The sequence below is a fragment of the Coregonus clupeaformis genome, chromosome 1 (genome assembly GCF_020615455.1).
Source record: "Coregonus clupeaformis isolate EN_2021a chromosome 1, ASM2061545v1, whole genome shotgun sequence".
Classification (NCBI taxonomy): Eukaryota; Metazoa; Chordata; class Actinopteri; order Salmoniformes; family Salmonidae; genus Coregonus; species Coregonus clupeaformis.
This window is the reverse complement of record NC_059192.1, coordinates 10,575,718-10,599,434: the sequence shown is the minus strand read 5'-3', so window position 1 is coordinate 10,599,434 and position 23,717 is coordinate 10,575,718. Positions and strand designations below refer to the sequence as shown.

The following is a 23,717-nucleotide window of genomic DNA, read 5'->3' as shown; positions in this document are numbered from 1 at the left end:
AGACCAAAGAGCTGTCAAAGGACACCAGAAACAAAATTGTAGACCTGCACCAGGCTGGGAAGACTGAATCTGCAATAGGTAAGCAGCTTGGTTTGAAGAAATCAACTGTGGGAGCAATTATTAGGAAATGGAAGACATACAAGACCACTGATAATCTCCCTCGATCTGGGGCTCCACGCAAGATCTCACCCCGTGGGGTCAAAATGATCACAAGAACGGTGAGCAAAAATCCCAGAACCACACGGGGGGACCTAGTGAATGACCAGCAGAGAGCTGGGACCAAAGTAACAAAGCCTACCATCAGTAACACACTACGCCGCCAGGGACTCAAATCCTGCAGTGACAGACGTGTCCCCCTGCTTAAGCCAGTACATGTCCAGGCCCGTCTGAAGTTTGCTAAAATGCATTTGGATGATCCAGAAGAGGATTGGGAGAATGTCAGATGAAACCAAAATAGAACTTTTTGGTAAAAACTCAACTCGTCGTGTTTGGAGGACAAAGAATGCTGAGTTGCATCCAAAGAACACCATACCTACTGTGAAGCATGGGGGTGGAAACATCATGCTTTGGGGCTGTTTTTCTGCAAAGGGACCAGGACGACTGATCCGTGTAAAGGAAAGAATGAATGGGGCCATGTATCGTGAGATTTTGAGTGAAAACCTCCTTCCATCAGCAAGGGCATTGAAGATGAAACGTGGCTGGGTCTTTCAGCATGACAATGATCCCAAACACACCGCCCGGGCAACGAAGGTGGCGCAGTGGTCTGCTTCGCAGTGCTAACTGTGCCACTAGAGATCCTGGTTCGAATCCAGGCTCTGTCGCAGCCGGCCGCGACCGGGAGACTCATGGGCGGCGCACAATTGGCCCAGCGTCGTCCAGGGTAGGGGAGGGAATGGCCGGCAGGGATGTAGCTCAGTTGATAGAGCATGGCGTTTGCAACGCCAGGGTTGTGGGTTCGATTCCCACGGGGGGCCAGTATAAAAAAAAAATGTATTCACTAACTGTAAGTCGCTCTGGATAAGGGCGTCTGCTAAATGACTAAAATGTAAATGTAAATGAAGGAGTGGCTTCGTAAGAAGCATTTCAAGGTCCTGGAGTGGCCTAGCCAGTCTCCAGATCTCAACCCCATAGAAAATCTTTGGAGGGAGTTGAAAGTCCGTGTTGCCCAGCGACAGCCCCAAAACATCACTGCTCTAGAGGAGATCTGCATGGAGGAATGGGCCAAAATACCAGCAACAGTGTGTGAAAACCTTGTGAAGACTTACAGAAAACGTTTGACCTGTGTCATTGCCAACAAAGGGTATATAACAAAGTATTGAGAAACTTTTGTTATTGACCAAATACTTATTTTCCACCATAATTTGCAAATAAATTCATTAAAAATCCTACAATGTGATTTTTCTGGATTTTTTTTCTCATTGTCTGTCATAGTTGACGTGTACCTATGATGAAAATTACAGGCCTCTCTCATCTTTTTAAGTGGGAGAACTTGCACAATTGGTGGCTGACTAAAGACTTTTTTTCCCCACTGTATGTACATTATGATAACTATGTTGATGAAGACCCAAAGAATGGACCCAAAGCTCAAATCATCTGTGCTCAGAGTAGCCTACTCAACAACTCCAAGAAATGAGTAGCTAGCCACATGTTTAATTTATTTTTAAAGTAGCTCTCATGCTAGAAAAGGTTGGAGACCCCTGGGCTATTGTATTCAATATTGGCTTACATATCATACAGTAACTAAAGACACAAATAACATAGTAGATTATTATTATATATCATCATCATAATTGTCTGATATATTATGTAATAATTACTAAACAACGGATGAAGCCTCTGTGAGAACATATAGGCCTATTATCCGGACCAAATAGAACAAGCAATTATGGTGGAAATTGCTATTTATATCCTGGTAATATGGTTAAATGATCTATTATTACGCTTTCTCTAACTAAACAGTAATTGGAGTCAGGAGAAAAATGTTCCCTTCTTACCATCAAATGTGCAATTTCTTGTTTGCCTCAGACAACCTTGCTCTCCAGAACCCTAGCGTCTATGAACGCAGCACAGGCTACAGCTATGACGTCTATACCAGGGTCCATCGTCAGCCACGTATTAGTCAAATTAAATATTTCAATAAATACGTGTATATTATATCAGTGCACTCACCGGTTGGACGTTTTCTACTGTGCTGCCTTTAAAGAAAATACTTCAAACACATCTCAAGAAGAAAGGGGGAGTTTGAGCAGGGGTAATATGCTACGTTCTGGATAGCATGTGATCTCATACAGCTTGCTCAGCAATATCTGGAGTGATTACGATACAGCAGAAAGGCAACAATGGTCAATATGCGACGGTTTCGGTCACAAGACCAGCTACTGTTGAAATTAGTCGGGCGTTCCAGACAAGTTTTCACGACGACTTGACTTCAGAATACGTGACTCCATTGTGTTCACCAGTCATTGAAGGGCGCATGCGTAAAACCCTCCCCGCCTCGACAGACATCGTCATTGCGTTAGCCTTGCAGCATTGCTTTGCAGAGGCAGTTGCAGCGCGTTCTGTGTGTTGGACGTTGGATTTATCCAACGAATGTATCAAATTGTATGTGTAGACTTGACAGAAATAGTAGCAAAATAGACGATGCGTTTCTATGTGTTTGTGTTATTATTAAAATATCAGAGACACAAGGTGTTTGAAATATTGGGCGGATTCGATTATGCTGAGCCGCGGCAACGGTCTTTGGCCCGTGATGTGAACGGTCAAAAGCGGTGAGGGAGGAGCGACACGGTTTCAAACACAGAGGCGCAACATTGCGAGACTTCGGGGAACGCTTGCGAAACGATCCAAACAGACCAGGCCGGGGTTTGGCGTTTGAGAAGTCAATGAGAGAAGTGAAACATTATTCCTTAGTTAATTTTCTCGAAATCTAAAGGCACGACCTAAATTCGAACCTATGTCTTGAGTAGCTGAACATGTCATTACTCGACTCTCGTGAAAGTGATAAACTGACACGTTTTCATTTTTGGCCAAAAACAACTTTTTATGAAGGAGTGCCTTTGAGTTGAAGGCTTGCATATGCGCACTTTGGCGCGAGACGACCGTTTAAACGTGTAGATGGCCGACGCATGAGTTTAGTTTGCCAACGTCCCCAACAAGTGTGGTTGGAGAAGCAGTTTTAGCCTATTTTCATACTGTACTGTCTTTGGGAGCTCCCTGCTCAAATCGAACAGTAATCTGCCCTGCTCGGTCATGTTGTCAACATGGCAGCATTGTGCACTGTTTAGGAACATACAACGTCTCTTTTCCATAAAATATATGTTAGAATTTTAAAACTAGTTTTCACTGGGAAGGCAGTTGAAGCGTTTTTATCAAACGCAATACATTTTGCACCTGAAAACACATAATCCTACTCATTACTCCACGTGCTTAATTACGTCACTTTGGTTTTGGGCCGACTTCGCCTTCACTTTGAACCGGGCACCTGGCTCACGCCCGGCAGGCAGCCCGGTTCCAAAACTAACGCAATCAACTTTCACCCGGTGCAAGACACGCCTACCCGGGCACCCAGGAAATACTAATCGAATCCCCTCATTGCAACAGCTTTAAACTGCTCATGTCATCATCCAATCAGTGAAGACTTACCCCGGAAGGAAGCAACACCCCACCCACTGTGTGTTTTTGCTGTAAAATGAAATGAACTGAAACTTCTCTAAAAATTGTAAATGTAAGTTTCACTATCATCAAGCCGATTTGTCACATTGTTTCCTGTGTGTATCATTTTGTGGAATTTCGTTGAAGAGTGTAAGGTAAGACAGAAATGAATAGATACGGATACAAATTATTTAATTCAAAGTATCATATAGGCGAGATTATGAGTGATCGTAAATAGTCTACCATATGGTACTTGGATGCTCTGGGGTTGGGTTGTCTCTTAGGCACACACAAAAAAAATGATATTACCCGCTGGGTAAGTAGGTTCAATAATAAGGTAGTGATCCTGAGTGGCGCAGCGGTCTAAGGCACTGCATCGCAGTTCGATCCCGGGCTGTATCACTACGGACAGTGATCGGGAGTCGCATAGGGGAGGGTTTGGCCAGGGTAGGTCGTCATTGTAAATAAGAATTAGTTCTTAACTGACTTGCCTAGTTAAATACAATTTAAAAAATGGTCACTGATGAATGCAAAGCCGGATGTTTGAACCGGGAAATAGTTAGAGATGAGGGAATGGGGAAGCAGATCTGAAATACAGAAGGCCTTGTAACGTCACTACTTCTGCCACACATCCTCCCTGTTTCCTTGGAAGTAAACATTGACCTACCATAGAATTACAAGTGTAAGCACCGGTTCTTCTATATTACATAGCTTTAGACTTTACTGTCTGTCTGTCAGATGGGGTATATGCAGGTAGAGGAGCACACCTCCAACATGTTACACCTGAAGAGATCACCTGGCATCCGCTCCTGGTCGCTGCTTGTAGGTAGGATCATTGTGTGTGTGTGTGTGTGTGTATGTATATTCAGTGTAAATATGTATTTATTTGAATGCAATGTCAAAACAAATTGACCCAGCATTTAGTCCTTTTTCTGATTACAGGTATTGCGTCCATTGGCCTGGCTGCTGCATACTACACCTCAGGTATAACCCGATTTACAACCGTCACCATACTACACCTCAGGTATAACCTGATTTACAACCGTCACCATACTACACCTCAGGTATAACCTGATTTACAGGCGTCACCATACTACACCTCAGGTATAACCTGATTTACAACCGTCACCATACTACACCTCAGGTATAACCTGATTTACAACCGTCACCATACTACACCTCAGGTATAACCTGATTTACAGCCGTCACCATACTACACCTCAGGTATAACCCGATTTACAGGCGTCACCATACTACACCTCAGGTATAACCCGATTTACAGGCGTCACCATACTACACCTCAGGTATAACCTGATTTACAACCGTCACCATACTACACCTCAGGTATAACCTGATTTACAGGCGTCACCATACTACACCTCAGGTATAACCTGATTTACAACCGTCACCATACTACACCTCAGGTATAACCTGATTTACAGGCGTCACCATACTACACCTCAGGTATAACTTGATTTACAACCGTCACCATACTACACCTCAGGTATAACCTGATTTACAGGCGTCACCATACTACACCTCAGGTATAACCCGATTTACAACCGTCACCATACTACACCTCAGGTATAACCCGATTTACAACCGTCACCATACTACACCTCAGGTATAACCCGATTTACAGGCGTCACCATACTACACCTCAGGTATAACCCGATTTACAGGCGTCACCATACTACACCTCAGGTATAACCCGATTTACAGGCGTCACCATACTACACCTCAGGTATAACCCGATTTACAGGCGTCACCATACTACACCTCAGGTATAACCTGATTTACAACCGTCACCATACTACACCTCAGGTATAACCTGATTTACAACCGTCACCATACTACACCTCAGGTATAACCTGATTTACAGGCGTCACCATACTACACCTCAGGTATAACCTGATTTACAGGCGTCACCATACTACACCTCAGGTATAACCTGATTTACAGGCGTCACCATACTACACCTCAGGTATAACCTGATTTACAACCGTCACCATACTACACCTCAGGTATAACCTGATTTACAACCGTCACCATACTACACCTCAGGTATAACCTGATTTACAGGCGTCACCATACTACACCTCAGGTATAACCCGATTTACAGGCGTCACCATACTACACCTCAGGTATAACCTGATTTACAGGCGTCACCATACTACACCTCAGGTATAACCTGATTTACAGCCGTCACCATACTACACCTCAGGTATAACCCGATTTACAGCCGTCACCATACTACACCTCAGGTATAACCTGATTTACAGGCGTCACCATACTACACCTCAGGTATAACCTGATTTACAGGCGTCACCATACTACACCTCAGGTATAACCTGATTTACAGGCGTCACCATACTACACCTCAGGTATAACCCGATTTACAGGCGTCACCATACTACACCTCAGGTATAACCTGATTTACAGGCGTCACCATATTACACCTCAGGTATAACCTGATTTACAGGCGTCACCATACTACACCTCAGGTATAACCTGATTTACAGGCGTCACCATACTACACCTCAGGTATAACCAGATTTACAGGCGTCACCATACTACACCTCAGGTATAACCTGATTTACAGGCGTCACCATACTACACCTCAGGTATAACCTGATTTACAGGCGTCACCATACTACAGCACTGCTTTAGTTGAGTACAGAAACAGTCTGGTACCTAGGCCAGTCATCATTGACATAATTAAGACATAAAAATACCTGTCTCTCTTCCCTCTTTTTTCCTGTCTTTCCAGACAGTATCCTGTGGAAGCTGTTCTACGTGACGGGCTGTCTGTTCGTGGCCATGCAGAACATGGAGGAGTGGGAGGAGGCAGTGTTTGATAAAACCAAGAATGTGATTGAGCTGAAGTCCTTCAGTCTGTACGCCCTGATTCTCACCATGTGGAGGAGAGGCCAGGAGAAAGGTGAGGAACATCATCACCTAATGTGTCCTGTACTTTCACATTGACTCTCCTTTAACAATAAGGGTAGGATGATGGGATGAGTTTTCAAATCCAGTAAACGCAGGGGTCTTCAACCGTGGTCTTGGAGAGCTACAGGAATTTTGCTCCACAAACTCACCCTCTCTCCTCCTGTCTCCCATCTCCCTCCCGTCTCCCTCCCGTCCCCCTCCCGTCTCCATCCCATCCCCTGCCTCTCTCTCCCGTCCCCCTCCCGTCTCCCTCCCATCTCTCTCCCGTCCCCCTCCCATCTCCCTCCCATCCCCCGTCTCCCTCCCATCTCTCTCCCGTCTCCTCCCGTCTCCCTCCCCGCCCCCTCCCATCTCCCTCCCATCCCCCGTCTCCCTCCCATCTCTCTCCCGTCTCCCTCCCATCTCCCTCCCATCCCCCGTCTCCCTCCCATCTCTCTCCCGTCTCCCTCCCGTCTCCCTCCCGTCCCCCTCCCATCTCCCTCCCATCCCCGTCTCCCTCCCATCTCTCTCCCGTCTCCCTCCCATCTCCCTCCCATCCCCGTCTCCCTCCCATCTCTCTCCCGTCTCCTCCGTCTCCCTCCGTCCCTCGTCCCATCTCCCTCCCATCCCTCTGCCCTCCCATCTCTCTCCCCGTCTCCTCCCATCTCCTCCCATCCCCGTCTCCTCCCATCTCTCTCCCCGCTCTCCCTCCGTCTCCCTCCCCGTCCCCCTCACGTCTCCCTCCCATCCCCTGCCTCTCTCTCCCATCTCCCTCTCGTCTCCCTCCCATCTCCCTCCCATCCCCCGTCTCCCTCCCATCTCCCTCCCATCCCCTGCCTCTCTCCCGTCTCCCTCCCATCTCCCTCCCATCCCCGTCTCCCTCCCATCTCCCTCCCATCCCCTGCCTCTCTCTCCCGTCTCCCTCCCATCCCCGTCTCCCTCCCATCTCTCTCCCGTCTCCCTCCCATCCCCCGTCTCTCTCCCATCTCTCTCCCATCTCCCTCCTGCCTCCTCTCCCGCCCCTCCTGCCTCCCTCCCATCCCTGCCTCTCGCCTCTCTCCGTCTCCCTCCCATCCCTGCCTCTCTCCCCTGTCTCCATCCGCTCTCTCCCATCCCCTGCCTCTCTCCCGTCTCCCTCCCATATCCCTCCCATCCCCTGCCTCTCTCCCGTCTCCCTCCCGTCTCCCTCCCATCCCCTGCCTCTCTCCCATCTCCGTCCCTGCCTCTCCTCCCATCTCCCTCCCATCCCCTGCCTCTTCCCCGCCTCCTCCCATCTCCTCCGCCTCTCCCTCCCATCCCCTGCCTCTCTACCGTCTCCCTCCCATCTCCCTGCCTCTCTCCCTGCCTCTCCCTCCCTGCCCCTGCCTCTCTCCCCGTCTCCCTCCTCGCCCCTGCCTCTCTCCCCTGCTCCCGTCTCCTCCCATCCCCTGCCTCTCTCCCGTCTCCCTCCCATCCCTGCCTCTCTCCCTCTCCCGTCTCCCTCCGCCTCCTCCCCATCTCTGCCTCCCTCCCTGCCTCTCCTCCCATCCCCCTGCCTCCCTCTCCCCGCCTCCTCTCCCATCCCCTGCCTCCCTCTCTGCCTCCCTCCCATCTCCCTGCCTCCTCCCTGCTCTCCCTCCCATCCCCTGCCTCTCCTGTCTCCTCCTCCCATCCCTGCCTTCTCTCTGCCTCTCCCTCCCTGCTCTCTCCCATCCCCTGCCTCCCTCCCGTCTCCCTCCCATCCCCTGCCTCCCTCCCTGTCTCCCTCCCATCCCCTGCCTCCCTTCCCCGTCTCCCTCCCATCCCTGCCTCCTCCCCTGCCTCCCCTCCCATCCCCTGCCTCCCTCCCGTCCTCCCTCCCATCCCCTGCCTCTCTCCCTGCCCCTCCCTGCCTCCCTCCCCGCTCCCCTGCCTCTCTCCCGTCTCCCTCCCGCCCCTGCCTCTCTCCCGCCTCCCGTCTCCCTCCCATCCCCTGCCTCTCTCCCGTCTCCCTCCCATCCCCTGCCTCTCTCCCGTCTCCCTCCCGTCTCCTCCCATCCCCTGCCTCCCTCCCGTCTCCCTCCCATCCCCTGCCTCTCTCCCGTCTCCCTCCCATCCCCTGCCTCTCTCCGTCCCCCTCCTCCCATCCCCTGCCTCCCTCCCGTCTCCCTCCCATCCCCTGCCTCTCTCCCCGTCTCCCCTCCCGCTCTCCCTCCCTCCCCTGCCTCTCTCCCGCCTCCCTCCCCGCTCCCCTGCCTCTCTCCCGTCTCCCGCCTCCTCCCATCCCTGCCTCTCTCCGTCTCCCTCCCATCCCCTGCCTCTCTCCCGTCCCCTCCCGTCTCCCTCCCGTCCCCTGCCTCCCTCCCGTCTCCCTCCCGTCCCCTGCCTCTCTCCCGTCCCCCTCCCGTCTCCCTCCCGTCCCCTGTCTCTGTCTCCCAGTGGTGCTGGACATGAGGCACCTGCGTGACGTGTGTGTTCAGGAGGAGAAGGTGCGCTACCTGGGGAAGGGCTACCTGCTGGTGCTGCGGCTGACAACAGGTTTCTCCTACCCCCTCACACAGAGCGCCACCATGGGCGGACGCAGGTACGACTGGGGTCTGGAGGGGGAAGAGATAGGGTCTTATAATAGACAGAACATGGAAGATGTTGTGTTAAAGGATCAGATCACAGGTCTCCCAGGATAGGAGAATATTGTAGAATATTCAGCAGTATATTGTAGAATATTGTAGAATATTTAGTGGTATGGAACAGAAGTCAAATCAGCCATGCTGTCTAGTCTTAATCACAACTAGTTGTTTGATCATTTTCTTTCCCCCGCTCCGTCAGTGATGTGGAGGCGGTGGCTTCGTTGCTCAAGCGCTTCCTGGGTCTGGAGGAGCTCCAGTGTCGTTGGGAGCAGGAGGAAGAGGATGAGGAAGAGGAGGAAGAGGACCCAAGCACTGACTCAGAAGAAGAGGGGGACTATGAACCCTCAGTGCAGTAGAGATGAGGAGAGGAAGCCACTGTAGACATGAAATGCACACAAATATATTTTACAGCATTTCATAGTATTATCCCTGATACTGTAAATTGCCTTAAATACTCTCTAGAATGGTAGTTTTCCACAAAATATTTAAACTAAATCATAGTTTGGTGTGTGGCCTGTTCTTAAAGACCAATGATCATTACTGTATAACTGCATTACAGACTAATACTTATAATTACAGTGCCTTTCTATTTAAATGTCATCAGTATTTGTGTGGAAAAACTCATTCAAACATGCCCACAGAATAGGGAACACATTTAGTGTGTTTGAGACCACTCAAGTGAGAATCTTCTATGCATGACTCTACTCACTACAACCATTCATCTGAGTGCATGTGACCGTAAACTATAATCAAGCATGAAGGATTTCCAGGGATCAGTTAAGAATGTATGCCTGTTTTTATGTGAAAGTTAATACTTGCATGTTCATGTGTCTGTCAGCATTCATAGGTCTTATTACTAGGGCCAGAGAGAAACTGGGAAGGCAAAACATTTCAAAACCTCTTGAAAGGACTTCATCTAACATGGTTTAATATTCATAGAGAAAGCTACAGATTTAGTCTCGCCCTATATGAAAGATCAGTCTCAGGTAACATTCCTGTCCATAGACTGTATTGTGTTAGTAATAATGTGTATATTTGACAGGTGTGCTGTATTACATTGTATCTGGACAGTTTTAACTACTGTGTCTGTTAATGAGAGGAAGGTGAGTGTAGATGTCTTGTGTTGCTTGGAAGAAAGAGGATGAATGAGAGATTTGTACGTTTAAACATTTTTTAATGTGTCCAGTTGCTGCTGGAGGACTGCAGGTACTGATTTACCTTCTTTTTTTTGTATTTTCATACATTTATTTGTGCATTTTTTTGTAACAAAAGAACAAAAAGGGGAATTCAATTAAAGTAGCTTTTTGATAATCATGAAATCATTTTCTCACTACCTGGACTTCACTGTATGAAGTCAGCATGGATGGATGGATCTCTCTCTCTCCCCTCTCGCTCTCGCTCTCCCTCCCCTCTCCCTCCCTCCCCTCTCTCTCTCCCCTCTCTCCCCTCTCTCTCTCCCCTCTCTCTCTCTCTCTCTCTCTCCCTCTCTCTCTTCTCTCCCTCCCTCCCTCCCTTCTCTCTCTCTCTCTCTCTCTCTCTCTCTCTCTCTCTCTCTCTTCTCTATCTCTCTCCCTTCTCTCTCGCTCTCCTCTATCTCTATCCCTTCCCTCTCTCTCTCCCCTCTCTCTCTCTCCCTCCTCTCTTCTCTCTCTCTCTCCCCTCTATCTCTCTCCTCTCTCTCACTCTCTCTCTCCCGTTCAGATGCTTACATCATGGCTTGATTCTGCAACTGCTGAGCAATAAGAGGGTTAACTGTCTTTCTCTGTGGTAGGGAGTGAACCAGCCTCTCACAAACCTGAGATAACCACAGTGTTACAGTATTTATCAAGGTTATAGAGCTCTTTAATTCAAGGCATTAATAGTAATAATCAAGAAATCATTATGTGTGCCTTTATTGCAGTGGTCACCGACCCTCTTCCTATATCGTTACAGGGTGTGCAGGCTTTAGTTCCAGCCCATGTGGCTACTGGCTTCACTCACATGTCTTCAAAATGGCGGAGTTCTTCTGTTAGGAGCATGGCTGTTAGTTCCACCACCAGCTCTGCCAACTTCCTCCCTGGAAACACCTCAGTCACACGGAGAGGAGCTGGGGCAGGTTACATAGAGAGACAGAGACGCGTTTAGGATTAAAAACACAATGCACTTATTACAGAGGAGCATTGTCTGTTGAGAAGGCTCTCTCTCACCTCTCCATTGTCTTCACCTCCACAGAAGAGATCCCCAAACTCTCTGTCACCCTGTGCCCACAGCTCTGACAGCCCTGCATCACTGTACCTCTCCAATCGAGATACTAAGAGGGGGACGAGTAGAGACATTGACATTAAGCGCAAATATAGTGTTTGTCTATGTGCATAGCTAAACTGTTCTAGTAAAACCACTAGTTCTTACCAGTGTTTTCCACATCTAGCGTGGGGTTGTAGTCCCACAGCATCGGCTGGACCAATCCTACTAGACTACTGTCTAGCAGACAGGTCAGTGGATTGCAGACTTTTCTGGCCCATAAACTCCTTTCAGGCGAAGACATTGAAATGATTGCGAAACTTTGCAGAACTATCACTTTAGGAGTCTGTACCCTGACCTTTCAGTGTGTCGTGGTCCATCCTGTGCAGCATGTCGTCCCACATGATCACGTTGAGGTTTGGCATCGCCTCCCCGACACCCTTCGCCACCCTGGTCACGTGACTGAGGAACAGCTGCTGTACCGTACGGCCAGGTGCGCTCAGCCAGCGTCTAGACTCCTTTTAATTAAAGGAGTGTCATGCATTGTCCATCATTAGAAAGCTAAATCAATCTTGTATGCATCTCAATATGGCTTCCTTTCCTCATCTCCTCTCCTTTGGCTCCTTTGAATTCCACCTCGTCAGGCTGGTGCTGCCTGGGTGGAGCCTCCACCTGGCGAAGCATCTCCTGTACAAGCTTCACAACCTCCTCTCTGTGGGGTTTGAGAGTGCCCAGGCGGGCCACCTCCCTCAGCCCCCACAACGACCTGTGCTTCAACACAAACTGACAGAGAGAGGGGGGAGAGAGGGGGAAGAGAGGGGGGAGAGAGGAGGAAGAGAGGGGGGAAGAGAGGGAGGAGAGAGGGGGGAAGAGAGGGGGAGAGAGGGGGGAGAAAGGGAGGAAGAGAGGGGGGAGAGAGGGAGGAAAGAGGGAGTGAGAAGTTCAGTGAGTGAGGGTGGGTGAGAAAGGAGGAATATAAATAAAATAATATCAAAGACACCAAGACAATATAACCACATCAATTGGCCTCAATCTCTGCCATTATAAAGTGGGGTATGATATGAACAGGTGGCAGGCAGATATGCGTTCCCTCTCCCTCACCTCCATGTGTCCAAATGTCTGCACCAGAGGAATTACCTCTAACCTTTGGGACTTGGCCACTTCCTGAATGGACAGGACCTCCTCGCGACTGCAGCAGAGAAGAGAGAGGAGAGAGGGGAATCATTATATGCCAGGAGGAACCATTTGTTATTTTTCCACTTTCTAGCAAGGCCAAGATATTGATGTTCCAGGATAACAGATGTTATCAGTGATTGGCTCTTGCCCAACCTGTATGGTGGATGTGTATATATCCCAACCTGTATGGTGGATGTGTATATATCCCAACCTGTATGGTGGATGTGTATATATCCCAACCTGTATGGTGGATGTGTATATAGCCCAACCTGTATGGTGGATGTGTATATATCCCAACCTGTATGGTGGATGTGTATATCCCAACCTGTATGGTGGATGTGTATATATCCCAACCTGTATGGTGGATGTGTATATATCCCAACCTGTATGGTGGATGTGTATATAGCCCAACCTGTATGGTGGATGTGTATATAGCCCAACCTGTATGGTGGATGTGTATATAGCCCAACCTGTATGGTGGATGTGTATATAGCCCATCACTAGCAGTGGTGGTGGCCCTGGCTGTGGTGGGGACCCTCACCTGGCTCTACCTGGCCTCAGGGGACCCTCACCTGGCTCTACCTGGCCTCAGGGGACCCTCACCTGGCTACCTGGCCTCAGGGGACCCACACCTGGCTCTACCTGGCCTCAGGGGACCCTTACGTCACAGAAACCCTGGTCAGACAGGCCGAGGTGGTTGCTCAGCCCAGGGTCTACACTGTGGAGTGTTCTGAGGACTATGAGAACTACAAACGCTACCCAGGTGGGTTTAAAACAACACAGTTTAGTATTAAAGCCACAATTTGTAAGTTATGCATGCCATGGTGATTTGAACAAAGGTGAACAGGCAGGTGGAAGTTTCTACTCTGATGTTGCAGCTGATGTGAGATGCTCTTTTCCCCAGGATGCACTCCTCAGACGTGTGGCCGAGCCGTCACAGACAACTCGGTGCCCAGGGAGGAGGCCATGGCCTCAGGAGGTGAAGGATTCAAAACCATCTCTTTCTCTTCTCCCCCCCCACCCCCCTCTCCCTTATCTCTCTCTCTCTCTATCTCTCTCTCTCTCCTTTTCTCTGTAACTTATCTCTCTACTTCTTTAGTTTGGCAGAGAGGGGGCTGGCTCTAGCTGGTTCAGATGGAGGGGTGAGTATTTACTTTTTAACACATATTTGAACTTAAATAGGACCAGGGAGGAGCTAGGATGAAGACTGTTACTCAGACTCCAGTTGTATCTTTCCCGTGTCTCCACTAGAGGTCAGGGTGGTACAACCATAATTCTATTGGTACAACATCCAAAGTTCAGTTCCTATGGGCTGATAACAGCTACTGTGTAATACTATATCGTTCATGGCTGCTTGCTTGACCACTCAATTCAATTTCGATTTCAATTTAATTCAATTTCAATTTCAATATAAGTAGACTGAAATAAGTCCTAATAGTTTGCTTATTCTCCTCTTTTGGCCTCGCCAGGCTTCCATCCTGGACCTGCACTCTGGGGCTCTGTCCATGGGGAAGCAGTTTGTCAACATCTACAGGTCTCTCTCTCTCTCTCTCTCTCTCTCTCTCTCTCTCTCTCTCTCTCTCTCTCTCCTAACTAACTAACTAACTAACTAAACCATTGATGATGTCACTCACCATCTGGCTTCCATAACAGTGGCATCTCCTGCATAGCAATCCGCCAGCTTTTTTATCCTGCTCTGTTTGGATATCTTCTCTGTCATGGCCTCTTGGGTAATTGTGCACTGTGGTGTCTGCGTTGCTGGATGGTAATGCGTGCTAATAGCCCTGTTCTCTGGCTGCCTGGCTGGCTGATGGTGGCTGATGACAGGTACTTTGGGGAGCAGATAATGGATGTCTTCTCTGAAGAGGACTTCCGCCTCTACAGGTAGGTGTGTGTGTAGTTAAGTTTCCATTCAATCTGCAAGAGACTTTCATGCAAATATTCAAAAATCTGCATAAAAACAAAACGCGCATTTTTCCAACCTGAGATGTGTTTACATCAAATTGACTTGTTGCAGATAAATGGCTGTGCGTCTTGATGTAGTGCACATAAAAATAACTTTTGCGGTTACATTTACTGAACACAAAAATACAAGTTAAACTGGTTTCCAATGCATTTTCACTTGTGTGTGTCTATGAATACAATTCACAGGCCCAGGTTACTGTAAGAAGCCCTGTATAAATCGACTGACTGAGTGACTGTTTCATTGGTTGTTTAATTTGGTGATTGATTGATTACTTCCACCCTCCAGGGAGGTGCGTGGTCGTATCTAGCGGAGACATTTGACCTGGACCCGTCTCTTCTCACGCATCAACAGCACACTGGCCAAGACACAGCATGACGAGTACTGGCTCCCTCACAAAGACAAGGTAAGATAACAGAATAGAAGGTAAGGTGTTATACACACACAATTTTCAACTTTTCTTCTTTCAGCGTTATCGTGTGTCATGAATTACCTTTAGTTCTGAAGTCAATAAGTAGTCAAGCCTCATAGCATCCCACAATGCAATGAATGCCCCCTTCTATTTCACACTATAGCTGACACACTGGCTGTAGCCAGACTCTTCTAAACCAAAGGCTACACTTCCTCCCATTGGTGTTTAAATATCCCCTTTAATATTTATTAAACAGATTTGATATTCATGTAAATGAGCTGAAACTGTTTTGTACTGTAGTTCTGTATCAATGACTTCATAAAACATATGGAATGAACAATAAAATGTATGAAATGTGTTGAGGTGAAGCGTAAAACTTTTTATTCATTTAGTTTTTTCTCTCCAAAAAGTGATTTAAATATGGTCTTGATAGTAGGTTCATAGTTCATCCAAAGTTAAGTATTTTCTGTGGGATTCAATGCATCTTTGATTGCACCACGTGAATGTATCTCATTACTGTTTAGCCAGCAGGGCAATGGAATGAAGCGATCATTTCATGCCAGGTTCCTCCCATTCACTATTCCTGTCTTGACTGTGGACCTCGGCAAAGAAAACTCTTTGAAATTAATTGGGCTATTCGATAAATAGGACTGTTAGCGTTTTTTGTACACGTTGAAAACTACAGATAATGGCTCCCGAAGGATCTGTCGGAATGTTTATCTTGTCTGTTCGCTAACGTGTGTGTTTTAGCATCTTTGAGCATTGTTCATTTACTCGTGCTCCATCATCAGGTTGTGTGTGTGTCTCTGGGAATTGTTCATTCGCATTTTTATTTCTGACCATTATTCATTTCTGGTCATATCTCCTCGGAAGTCTTCCGCAATAGCTCCACAACAGCTGGAGAAAAAAAAAAAGTCATCCAAAAACCCCAACCCTCTCCCCCATCGGTCCCCTTCTCTCCTGCCCTAGGTCCATTTGGCCCAACCTAATTTAAATGTAAATGGGTTTCGGCGTCTTTGGTTCCCTCCCCATCGATCACACTGCTGAGGTGGTTTCATACACCCCTGGCCTCTCTGCTACAATGTGACTGTTCTCTCTACAGCCCAGGACTAATCTACATGATGTCTGACTGGAAGACTTGGGGAAACTAATGTAAAACAGTGTGATTTTATTCAGAACCTTGTGCATGATCATCCAGAAGACAGACACTATTTTTGGGGGTATGTTCCCAAATTGAAGAAGATCATTTTAATTATGTTAATTTGACTACAAATATGTTATGTCCCAGATGTAATTTGGTTTGATCCCACTCAGTGTGTCTGGAGATAATAACAACCTGTCTTGTGTGTTACCTGCCTACCAGGTAACCTACAGAGATCCTTTGACTACACCTGTCTGACTACGGAACCGACTTCACCGGAGGGAGGTTCATCTTCATGGACTCCAATGGCAACCGCACTGTGGAACCACGCACAGGTGAATCTCCACACGATTTAAAACAGTTCAAAATATAGTGGAAAACTCTTGTAAATCCAATTCATTTTTGTAATGATAAAAAGCTATGGACCAGGTAATTTACTACTAACACCATTAAAACCCTTTTGTCCGTCAATTGTAATTCGTGTTACAGGCAGTGGTTAAATTGGGCCAGGTCCCGCCAGGTCCTAGACCCAGCATTGGGCCGGGTCCCGCCAGGTCTAGACCCAGCATTGGGCCGGGTCCCGCCAGGTCCTAGACCCAGCACCTATGATCCAAATGAGAGCCTGGTGGAGCTGATCCCTTTGCTGATGCGATTTTTGAATTATATAATGAAAAATGGTTGTCCACATTTTAATATTTCCTCAGCCAACAACATGAGTAATCAATAGCAGACAACCCCATATAATAATAGTTGACCTATTCAATTGGTCAGATTGTCGCATTCCGAGCAAGAAAATAATATACCTCTCGAGGCGTTTTCAAATTTCGAGTGGCACAAGGAGAAAAATGCCCAGTCATTGCACAACATTCTTAATGTAGTCGTGGGAAAACACACATTTTGAAAGCAGTTTAAAGAGCAGAATCGCAGTTATCTATAGTATTTATTTCTCAACTCCTAAAAATTTGCTAGATGGACCATTTTTAAAACCAGAGTTTTTAGCAGCAACATGGATTAAGTGTATAGCGCTCGCCAATGGTGTTGATAACTGATCTAAAATAGGGACTTTTTGCTAGGATTAAATGTCAGGAATTGTGAAAAACTGAGTTTAAATGTGTACAGTTGAAGTCGGAAGTTTACATACACCTTGCCAAATACATTTAAATACATTTTTCAAAATTCCTGACATTTAATCCTAGTACAAATTCCCTGTTTTAGGTCAGTTAGGATCATCACTTTATTTTAAGAATGTGAAATGTCAGAATAATAGTAGAGAATTATTTCTTTCTTTCATCACATTCCCAGTGGGTCAGAAGTTTACATACACTCAATTAGTATTTGGTAGCATTGCCTTTAAATTGTTTAACATGGGTCAAACGTTTCAGGTAGCCTTCCACAAGCTTCCCACAATAAGTTGGGTGAATTTTTGCCCATCCTGACAGAGCTGGTGTAACTGAGTAAGGTTTGTAGGCCTCCTTGCTCGCACACACTTTTTCAGTTCTGCCCACAAATGTTCTATAGGTTTGAGGTCAGGGCTTTGTGATGGCCACTCCAATACCTTGACTTTGTTGTTCTTAAGCCATTTTGCCACAACATTGTCCATTTGAAAGACCCATTTGCGACCAAGCTTTAACTTCCTGACTGATTTACATTTTAGTCATTTAGCAGACGCTCTTATCCAGAGCGACTTACAGGAGCAATTAGGGTTAAGTGCCTTGCTCAAGGGCACATCGACATATTTTTCACCTAGTCGGCTCGGGGATTAGAACCAGCGACCTTTCGGGTACTGGCACAACGCTCTTAACCACTAAGCTACCTGCCGCCCTAATTGTCTTGATGTCTTGAGATGATGCTTCAATATATCCACATAATTTTCCTTCCTCATGATGCCATCTATTTTGTGAAGTGCACCAGCCCTCCTGCAGCAAAGCACCCCCACAGCATGATGCTGCCACCCCCGTGCTTCACAGTTGGGATGGTATTCTTCTGCTTGCAAGGCTCCCCCTTTTTCCTCCAAACATAATGATGGTCATTATGGCCGAACAGTTCTATTTTTGTTTAATCAGACCAGAGGACATTTCTCTGGCTTTTTTATGGCGGTTTTGGAGCAGTGGCTTCTTCCTTGCTGAGCAGCCTTTCAGGTTATGTCGATATAGGACTTGTTTTACTGTGTATATAGATACTTTTGTACCTGTTTCCTCCAGCATCTTCACAAGGTCCTTTGCTGTTGTTCTGAGATTGATTTGCACGTTTCACACCAAAGTACATTCATCTCTAGGAGACAGAACGCGCCTCCTTCCTGAGCGGTATGACGGCTGCGTGGTCCCATGGTGTTTATACTTGCATACTATTGTTTGCAGAGATGAACGTGGTACCTTCAGGCGTTTGGAAATTGCTCCCAAGGATGAACTAGACTTGTGGAGGTCTACAATTATCTTTCTGAGGTCTTGGCTGATTTCTTTTGATTTTCCCATGATGTCAAGCAAAGAGGCACTGAGTTTGAAGGTAGGCCTTGAAATACATCCACAGGTACACCTCCAATTGACTCAAATGATGTCAATTAGCCTATCAGAAGCTTCTAAAGCCATGACATCATTTTCTGGAATTTTCCAAGCTGTTTAAAGGCACAGTCAACTTAGTGTATGTAAACTTCTGACCCACTGGAATTGTGATACAGTGAATTATAAGTGAAATAATCTGTCTGTAAACAATTGTTGGAAAAATTACTTGTGTCATGCACAAAGTAGATGTCCTAACCGACTTGCCAAAACTATAGTTTGTTAACAAGAAATTTGTGGAGTGGTTGAAAAACTAGTTTTAATGACTCCAACCTAAGTGTATGTAAACTTCAGACTTCAACTGTATCTACCATTATTATTATTATTATTATTATTATTATTATTATTATTATTATTATTATTATTATTATTATTTATAGATGATTCGGCATAAACTGTTTAGTTTCAAGAGAAACGGATATGATTCGATATTGTTATCAGTTTCACACTTCATCTGTGGTATTATTTCAAAACATATCTCTCTGTGCCTTGTGTTTGACGCCACTGGTTAAGGGGAAGTGTATGATGTCCATATTCAGTCAAGCATCGCCACATGAGACTGGCCCTTTTCTTGCCTTCTCTCTGTCCCAGTCCCTGTCCCTGTCTCTGTCTGTCCCAGTCTCTGTCCCAGTCCCTGTCCCTGTCTCTGTTTGTCCCAGTCTCGGTCCCATTCCCTGTCCCAGTCCCGGTCTTTGTCTGTTCCTGTCCCAGTCCCTGTCCCGGTCTCTCTGTCCCAGTCCCGGTCTCTCTCTGTCCCAGTCCCTGTCCCGGTCTCCCTCTGTCCCGGTCTCTGTCTGTCCCAGTCCCTGTCCCGGTCTCTCTCTGTCCCGGTCCCAGTCCCTGTTGCGACCTCTCTCTGTCCCGGACCCAGTCCCTGTCTCTGTTCTGGTCTCCCTCTGTCCCAGTCTCTGTTCCGGACTCTGTCTGTCCCAGTCCCTGTCCCGGTCTCTCTCTGTCCCGGTCCCAGTCCCTGTCACGGTCTCTCAGTCCTGGTCCCAGTCCCTGTCCCGGTCTCTCTCCCTCTGTCCCAGTCCCTGTTCTGGTCTCTGTCTGTCCCAGTCCCTGTCCCGGTCTCTCTCTGTCCCTGTCCTGGTCTCTCTCTGTCCCGGACCCAGTCCCTGTCCCGGTCTCTCTCTGTCCTGGTCCCAGTCCCTGTCCCGGTCTCTCTCTGTCCCGGTCCCAGTCCCTGTCTCTCTCCCTCTGTCCCAGTCCCTGTCCCTGTCTCTCTCCCTCTGTCCCAGTCCCTGTCCCTGTCTCTGTTTGTCCCAGTCTCGGTCCCATTCCCTGTCCCAGTCCCGGTCTTTGTCTGTCCCTGTCCCAGTCCCTGTCCCGGTCTCTCTGTCCCAGTCCCGGTCTCTCTCTGTCCCAGTCCCTGTCCCGGTCTCCCTCTGTCCCGGTCTCTGTCTGTCCCAGTCCCTGTCCCGGTCTCTCTCTGTCCCGGTCCCAGTCCCTGTTGCGACCTCTCTCTGTCCCGGACCCAGTCCCTGTCTCTGTTCTGGTCTCCCTCTGTCCCAGTCTCTGTTCCGGACTCTGTCTGTCCCAGTCCCTGTCCCGGTCTCTCTCTGTCCCGGTCCCAGTCCCTGTCCCGGTCTCTCAGTCCTGGTCCCAGTCCCTGTCCCGGTCTCTCTCCCTCTGTCCCAGTCCCTGTTCTGGTCTCTGTCTGTCCCAGTCCCTGTCCCGGTCTCTCTCTGTCCCTGTCCTGGTCTCTCTCTGTCCCGGACCCAGTCCCTGTCCCGGTCTCTCTCTGTCCTGGTCCCAGTCCCTGTCCCGGTCTCTCTCTGTCCCGGTCCCAGTCCCTGTGTCTCTCCCTCTGTCCCAGTCCCTGTCCCTGTCTCTCTCCCTCTATCCCAGTCCCTGTCCCGGTCTCTCTCCCTCTGTCCCAGTCCCTGTCCCGGTCTCTCTCCCTCTGTCCCTGTCCCTGTCCCGGTCTCTCTCCCTCTGTCCCAGTCCCTGTCCCGGTCTCTCTCCCTCTGTCCCAGTCCCTGTCCCGGTCTCTCTCCCTCTGTCCCAGTCCCTGTCCCATTCTTTCTCCCTCTGTCCCAGTCCCTGTCCCGCTCTCTCTCCCTCTGTCCCAGTCCCTGTCCCGGTCTCTCTCCCTCTGTCCCAGTCCCTGTCCCGGTCTCTCTCCCTCTGTCCCAGTCCCTGTCCCGATCTCTCTCCCTCTGTCCCTGTCCCGGTCTCTCTCCCTCTGTCCCAGTCCCGGTCTCTCTCCCTCTGTCCCAGTCCCAGTCTCTGTCCCGGTCTCTCTCCCTCTGTCCCAGTCCCTGTCCCGGTCTCTCTCCCTCTGTCCCAGTCCCTGTCCCGGTCTCTCTCCCTCTGTCCCAGTCCCTGTCCCTGTCTCTCTCCCTCTGTCCCAGTCCCTGTCCCGGTCTCTCTCCCTCTGTCCCAGTCCCTGTCCCGGTCTCTCTCCCTCTGTCCCAGTCCCTGTCCCGGTCTCTCTCCCTCTGTCCCAGTCCCTGTCCCGGTCTCTCTCCCTCTGTCCCTGTCCGGGTCTCTCTCCCTCTGTCCCAGTCCCTGTCCCGGTCTCTCTCCCTCTGTCCCAGTCCCTGTCCCGTTCTCTCTCCCTCTGTCCCAGTCCCTGTCCCGGTCTCTCTCCCTCTGTCCCAGTTCCTGTCCCGGTCTCTCTCCCTCTGTCCCAGTCCCTGTCCCGGTATCTCTCCCTCTGTCCCAGTCCCTGTCCCGGTCTCTCTCCCTCTGTCCCAGTCCCTGTCCCGGTCTCTCTCCCTCTGTCCCAGTCCCTGTCCCGGTCTCTCTCCCTCTGTCCCAGTCCCTGTCCCGGTCTCTCTCCCTCTGTCCCAGTGTCTGTCCTGGTCTCTCTCCCTCTGTCCCAGTCCCTGTCCCGGTCTCTCTCCCTCTGTCCCAGTCCCTGTCCCGGTCTCTCTCCCTCTGTCCCAGTCCCTGTCCCGGTCTCTCTCCCTCTGTCCCAGTCCCTGTCTCTCTCCCTCTGTCCCAGTGTCTGTCCTGGTCTCTCTCCCTCTGTCCCAGTCCCTGTCTCACTCTCCCTTTTCTCTTTATCCTGCTCTGGATTTATCCGCCACTCCTGTCCTAGTTGCTGAAACTCCTCTTCTGTCTCTTTCCTCGACTATTGATCTTTCTTTTCTTTCACATCTCATGGAATTGAGTTCTGTGTTGTTTCATCTGACAGACCTTCAGAATACACATAACCTAAGTCATTTTATTATAAAATAGAGCAGGTACTATTTGAGAAGGTCCGGTCACACAAATTTCCTAGGTGGCAAAGGTCCAGATGGATAATGTAATTTATCGGCGTAGTAACAAACCCCCACTCCCAAACTGTTCACACCCGTCTTACAGGCGGAGAGAAAATCTTGCAGTTTTAAAGCTAATTTCTCGCAATTCTACACATTTTGCATGGGGCAGAGATATATTTGGGGAAGTTTTTAAAGCTAATTTCCTGCAATTCTACGCATTCTTCCATGTCTTATGTGTGTTTATATTATACCAGGGGTCGAAGCCCGACCGAGTAAAACAAAAACAAAAAATACATTTATTATTATTTATTTGGGACCTGCGGTCCGTATTGACCCTGTTCTGGGTCCGGAACCGGTCCGCCAGTTGAGTATGGGGGGAAATAGAGAATATATGATATTACTGTATGTGACTGCCAAGAGAAAGAAGTGGGAAGAAAAGAAAGAAAGAGAGGGTGAGTATGAAAGGTTTTGAAGAGGGACTGCTGTGTGCCTTCTCTGCACACCACCTAAGTCCTTTATTATTAAAAGAGATAAAAAGACATGTGTGACAGGGAGGTGGAGGATGGAAAACAAAAATAAAGAAAGAGCGGCGAGCCTGAACGCTTTTGAAGAGGGACTGCTGTGTGTTCTCTGACATCTTCAGAGTCCTCCAAGTCCGCCGAGCCACATTATTAAAGAGAGAATCTCCATGTGACAGATGAGATGGAGCAGAACCGCTGGGATTTGGCGCGTCAGTGGGCCCACTGCTTATGAAGACCCGATAGAAAGGAAGAGGAAGAAAGGGAGAGGATAGTCAAGCCATACATAAATCATGATGTCATACAGGCTCTGTTATTTTTCTTCCAGCTAAATTCACTTCCTACTTTGCCAGATTCACATACCAGATTTATCCAAGTGGCACCTTGAGGTGAGGTGGCGGACTGACGGGTGAGAGGGAGTTAGCTAGCCATGGCACATCACATTACATCACAGCAAACTCTCAATCTCGACGTGGGAGACGTGGAAGAGACTTGTGCCACTGTGTTGAATGACGATCACCCCTCCTCTTCTGTGGTCTGATGAGGCAGTGAACCCAGCACTGATATAATTAGGGGCTGTTTGAGATAGCAGGGTTGCTGAATAGGGTTTAATTATGACTACAGGCAATCAGAAAGAGACTCCACACGGAGGAGGAGAAACCAGAGGGATCAAATGGATAGCAGCAGAAAGAGGTAGGAGGGATGGGAGGGATGGGAGGGAGGGATGGGAGGGAGGGAGGTGAAGAAGAGTGTGAAAGGGAAAAGAGCGGGGGTAGAGAGAGCGACAGAAAGAGCGGGATCAACCAGATAACCGCAACGGGTTGAGAGAGATCCAAGGGAGGATGGAGGGAAAGGGAGAGGTAAATATTTTGAAGGGCAAGGAAGAGGAGAGATGGAGAAAGAGAAACAGCAGAAGTCCATTACTTTAACATGAAATTCAACCCAAGCACTTAAATATATTTATGGGATTCAGAGATATACACTTTAAAATCAGATGACTAACTCATGCAAAACACACCCGGCAGTTTGGGGAGAAAGGATGCAAAAGGGGGGATAATGAATTGTGGCGGTGTGGGAGGAATAGATTAATTGTCTCAAGGATATCGATATTTGTCTGCTGATGAGAGTGTGGGTGGGTGCTGTTAGGTTGATAGTGTGATAGGGTGTTGTTAGGGTGATAGGCTGGTGATTGGGTGGTGTAGGCTCGTGGTAGGCTGGTGTTAGGCTGATAGGGTGGTGTTAGGCTGGTGGTAGGCTGGTGGTAGGGTTCTGATAGGGTGGTGTTAGGCTGGTGTTAGGGTGATAGGGTGGTGATAAGGTGATATGGTGGTGTTAGGGTGATAGGGTGGTGATAAG

At 48.4% G+C, this 23,717-nt stretch overlaps 2 protein-coding genes and 1 pseudogene across 6 annotated transcripts in view; 2 read left to right on the top strand and 1 right to left on the bottom strand.

Annotated features, from left to right (window-relative positions):
* LOC121567583 (nuclear prelamin A recognition factor) overlaps positions 1 to 2,475 on the bottom strand; it is a 97,668-nt gene extending 95,193 nt beyond the window's left edge. Inside the window, exon 1 of one of the 3 annotated variants that reach the window (XM_041877747.2) lies at positions 2,170 to 2,475. Coding sequence is in view for 2 of the 3 variants with exons in the window: in XM_041877746.2 (XP_041733680.1) it covers positions 1,995 to 1,997 (3 nt within the window). In the remaining variant the exon portion in view is untranslated. Of the gene's footprint in view, positions 1 to 1,994; positions 2,146 to 2,169 lie in introns of those variants that run through there. The other 2 variants (XM_041877746.2, XM_041877745.2) reach the window with 2 other exon arrangements.
* A 1,143-nt stretch (positions 2,476 to 3,618) lies between these two features.
* Positions 3,619 to 10,475, top strand: LOC121567584 (cytochrome b-245 chaperone 1 homolog). 3 transcript variants are annotated; one of them, XM_041877749.1, is made up of 6 exons: positions 3,619 to 3,724; positions 4,390 to 4,477; positions 4,576 to 4,635; positions 6,422 to 6,592; positions 8,977 to 9,121; positions 9,364 to 10,475. In XM_041877749.1, exons 2-6 carry the CDS (start codon positions 4,390 to 4,392, stop codon positions 9,518 to 9,520), a joined length of 621 nt encoding a protein of 206 aa, XP_041733683.1. In that variant the 5' UTR covers positions 3,619 to 3,724; the 3' UTR covers positions 9,521 to 10,475. The 3 variants fall into 3 exon arrangements, with proteins under 3 accessions (XP_041733683.1, XP_041733682.1, XP_041733684.1); XM_041877748.2 differs by having other exon boundaries at positions 3,622 to 3,806; XM_041877750.2 differs by having other exon boundaries at positions 3,625 to 3,806; positions 4,594 to 4,635.
* A 2,209-nt stretch (positions 10,476 to 12,684) lies between these two features.
* LOC121568464 overlaps positions 12,685 to 23,717 on the top strand; it is a 15,454-nt pseudogene continuing 4,421 nt past the window's right edge.